Genomic DNA, 4,582 nt, shown 5'->3' with positions numbered 1-4,582 from the left:
TGTGATAGGATCAAAATCCAGAACCCACGGGAGCACACAGACAAGCGCTCTTTGATATAAATAGGACATTTACTCCATACCATTGTGGAATGATAGCAGAATACTGATATGCCTCTATAGTACCACTCCCAGCTTTGGAAAGTACACCACCAAGACCCGGGATTTTAATTAACACTTTACGTAAAGAGTTAAGTGTGATTTTTTCATGTTATTAAACCTACTTGGGGGTGTTAATAACATGGTAATTAACAATGACCTGCCAGAACCTCGGCGGGATTCACAGGGGGCCCGGCGGGCCCGCCGGGATTCGCCAAAATGGCGGGATTCTCCATTTTGGAGGTGCCTATATAAGAAGTAGGACACTTCTAAATTACTCAAGCTCCCCGAGGTGATTTGGGAAGAGAAGAGTAAAGCACCTTTCTTAATTGATTAGGTAATTTTAATTAATGAATTTATTAGTAAATTAAAATTACCCCTTAATAATAATTTTTGAGCTTGGATCAATAGCCCTTAATTGGGTCGGATGATTCTTGCAAAGACTTTAGTTGGTGAAGGACTTGGGTCAATACCCCTAAGGATTGGGATGGATGATCCTTGTTCATGATCCGTTAGGGTTGTGTGACGCAAACATGTCGCTCTCTTCTGGGTGGTCTACTCTAATACCAATTGGTAATTTGGTTGGGTGGAGTCCATTCTGAAGAGGGTTTAGGAGGTGGATAAACCTGGGTCAATACCTCTATAGTTGGGATGGATGACTCTTGTTTATTTTGCTGCTACGGTTGCTTTCCACGTGTAGTTGACCTTTTCTTGGGTGGTCTATCCTCTTTTCAATTGGTTGGGGTAGAGCCAATTGGTTTGGGTAGAGTCCATTCTTGTAAGGGTTTTAGGAGGTGTTGGTGCTTGGACCATTATTCCTATTATTGGAATGGACGGTTCTTATTCTGTATGCCATTACGCATTACGAACAAGATTGATTGTTTGCTTTTCATTATTACAGTACTGCCATGGCTAGGAATTTCGAAACTAATATATTTTCCTATCGTTCGGCATTGGGCAGGTATATAAAGGATGTCTGGTCAAGCAGAGAAAGCTCATGTTCAAGGCCACAATGATGGTTCAGGGCCGAGTAAAGCTAACAAGAGAGACACTTCAAAGAAGGGTGGTAAACATCCTGGCCCTAAATGGCAATTCACAACTAACATTAGTAGGTACATTGATTGGAAATGCAATATATGTAATGAATTAAAGTGGGGGGGGGACCCCGCGCATCAGAGATCACTTTTTAGGAGGCAATTCTAGAACATGTGGGGGGGCAAATGCAAAGGACCAGGAGCAGATGAGGTTGCCACACGTCTTAGAGCTGCATTAGACAAGACGGGGGGGCAGCAAAAAGGTGAAGATGTCTTCAACTTTTCAAACTCCACTTTCTACACAATCAGATGTAGCTAAGTCAACACTCGGAAGCTCACATCCAGAACCTCCTTCTGTGACGAATGCATCCCCAGAATTCCAAGTTGGTTCTACGCGAACTAGGCAGGTTAATCTGGTGGAAAGCTTTCGCGCTACTGCTTTGGAAGAGGCACAGCTTGCTCTAGCTAAGGCTGTCTATTTTACAGGGGGTTCCTTGGTAATGGTCTACCACGATGAGTGGAAGACTGCATGGAAAAAGATTGGTGAATATGGTCCTGGGTTTACACCTCCAACATATCACCACATGCGAAACCAATTGTTAGACAAGTGCTACACAAATACACAGGAGAATGTCGAAAGACTGATAATCAGTGCAACCGCTCAATCGGGATGCACGATTGTTAGTGATGGGTGGTTAAATGTGCAGCGGAGGCCCTTAATAAACATCATGGTCGTATGTCCCCGTGGAGAGTGCTTCATTAAGGCTGTGGATAGTTCAGGAGAAATTAAATCAGGCTCCTATATAGCCTTGATGCGGTAGGTGAAAAGAATGTGGTTCAAGTGGTGATGGATAATGCGGCAAACTGCAGAGCAGCAGGGAGAATCTTGGAGCACCGGTATCCAAGACTATACACATCAGGTTGTAACACACATAGTCTAAACTTGGTGTTACAGGATTGGTATAAAAATAACAGCACAGAATGGTTCAAGACCATCATAGACAACGCAAGAAGAGTTGTGAAGTTTCTTCTGAAACGACAAAGGCTTCTAGATATGTATCGTCAAAAGATGTCTACTATGCTTCGTCTTCCTTGTGAAACCAGGTTTGCAACGAATTTTTACATGGCAGAGTCACTCTTGCGGAATAAGAATGCTGTGCTAGAGACATTTGTGTGTGCTTCTTTTTCTGAGTGGGAAGCTGGTCAAACTGAAGCTGTCAAGGCAAAGATTGTGAGATTGAGATATGATATTGGAAGCAGGGTGTTCTGGGATGAGCTGGGAGATGCTTATCATGTTATGATGCCTGTCATTCTCGCATTACGACAACTAGATTCGAGGGCACCAAACATTGGAAAAGTTTATATGGCATGGTGGACCATCCAAGAGAGTCTCAAGAAGCCAGAGGAGCCTCAAGAGTCATATGTGAAACCATGGAAAATTCCCTTCAACAAAGCAAAGCGAGAAACCTTGGGTAGGTTTGTGCATGCTCGATGGTTAGCAGCCCATAGTCCATTACATAGTGCTGCTTTTCTATTAGATCCAGAATACTGGGCCATGGATGTGAACGAGCTTGACGAGGAGGTGTTGGAGGACTTCTATGATCTGATCGCTAGGTGGTTTTCTGATGCAGATGAGCAAGCCATGGCTGTGACTGAGCTCACAAAGTACAAACTTAAGGAAGGCCGATTTAGCAATAGCTTTGTGCAGAAACTTGCGACCGAGCAACCAGCATGGAAATGGTGGCTTTTAAATGGTGGGTCTGCTCCTGTACTGCGTGGCTTGGCTCTTCGAGTGCTAGCCCAATGTGCCTCGAACTCAAGCTCAGAGAGAAACTGGAGCACATATAAGTATGTGCATTCTACTAGCAGAAATAGGCTTCTAAGCACAAGGGCCGACACTCTTCAGGAGTCTCTTGAGAGGCTTGCAATTGGGTCTGCAGCTCTTCTTTGGCATCATGCACCTCACATGCTGCTCCTCGAAGTGCTTGGCCAAGCTCCTCCCTAGTGACTGTGATGGTGGAGCTTCTGATATCCTCCACTAATAAGTTGGGGGCCCTGGAGCTGAAATCAACAGGCCTCTGCATTACAAAATGGCAGTATAACATTTTGGCAAACCACAGGGGACAGTCTTGATGATGCATGGGTTGACCCATGACATCCAAGAATATCCGCTCTCCATGCTCCTTGATATCGTTGTTGCTACATTGCGATATCTTCAATTTGCCCTTTGAAATGTTGTCATCGGGCACTCCCCTCCAGATGCTCTTTATCATGTCCTTGTCCACTAGTTTGTTAATTTCTTTCCATTGCACTCCGGTAGGGTCTGCCCATGTAGAGCAACGTGCTCCTATTCGTGCTGCGTCATTAGGTCCAGCTCCTTGGACCATAGAACGTAGACGATCGTATGCTCTCTTACACCTCTCTCGATCGTCGGCCATGACTGCATAAAAGAACCATAGAATAAATAAAGTTTAATTCAATCACAAGCATGGATACTAATTCATGTCACTTTAATACACGGTTGCTCTTTCCATAGAAAATAATGTCACTTAAATACTCTTGAATCTATTACATACCACTGCACAAGACTTTAAAACACTTGAAACTATTGCAACACACTTCATAGTGGATTTAAGAGCATGAATGACACTTATCAATACAAAAGACACAATGTAAATATGGAATCAATGTTGTTCATTACAGAAACTGCCATAAAGATTCATCAAAATCACTGTTTCCATTACAAATTGCGATGTACATTATAAAGCCCCTAATGCCTAGGCTAACTAAGAGGGTGTCTGGATAAAGATGGGATTCATTTCACTAAGCGGGCGTAGGCACCGCAGAGGCTGTAGATCCATTCGTCGTAGAGCCTCGTCAAGCTGTGCCATGGTGCCTCTCTCTTCAGGTTTTTTCTTCAAAAAAGAGTTCTCGATGATCCCTGCTATTGTCTGAATATCTACAGAAGTTCGTGTGCTGGCCCAATCCGTACTAGCCCACTGTGAATACTCGAAGCAAAATTTGCAGATGGCATCAATGACCCATGCTGCTGCATATACATCTGTCGCATATGTCCATGGGGCAAGGATGCTTTATGGCCAATAGCTCATCTGCTCTCCATGGGCGGATTTTGTGCTGTAGTTGATTTGTGATGTTGGTGACCCTTTGCTCTACGCCTGCTCTCAGTGCAAGGCCCCAGTCAATTATGCCTATACGAGGCACACCTGCTGTTGTAAAATCTATCATAATGTACCATGGATGGAGGTCATTATGGAGAATTCCCTCACCATGAGCATGCGCCAATGCTTGCACGAAAGCATGAATAAGCGCTGGTGCATGCAAGCACAGGTTATGTCCCTTTTGTGACTGTTCTTCAGACACCTTTTTTGCATGTGTAGGCGGCCTTGCCTTCCCTCCACCTTCTTGTATCGCCACCATTTTGGCTCTTCCAA

The 4,582-nt window shown here is 44.2% G+C and overlaps 1 protein-coding gene across 1 annotated transcript; it reads left to right on the top strand.

Moving 5' to 3' along the window:
• Window positions 1-1,332: 1,332 nt before the first annotated feature.
• LOC147629335 (uncharacterized) lies at window positions 1,333-3,135 on the top strand. Its single transcript, XM_086812902.1, has one exon. It carries the CDS (start codon window positions 1,978-1,980, stop codon window positions 3,133-3,135), a length of 1,158 nt encoding a protein of 385 aa, XP_086669028.1. The 5' UTR covers window positions 1,333-1,977.
• The last annotated feature ends 1,447 nt before the right edge of the window (window positions 3,136-4,582 follow it).

This window comes from Cibotium barometz, chromosome 18 (genome assembly GCF_041138505.1).
Source record: "Cibotium barometz isolate CiBa-2024 chromosome 18, ASM4113850v1, whole genome shotgun sequence".
Lineage (NCBI taxonomy): Eukaryota > Viridiplantae > Streptophyta > Polypodiopsida > Cyatheales > Cibotiaceae > Cibotium > Cibotium barometz.
This window is presented reverse-complemented; position numbering and strand designations above follow the sequence as displayed.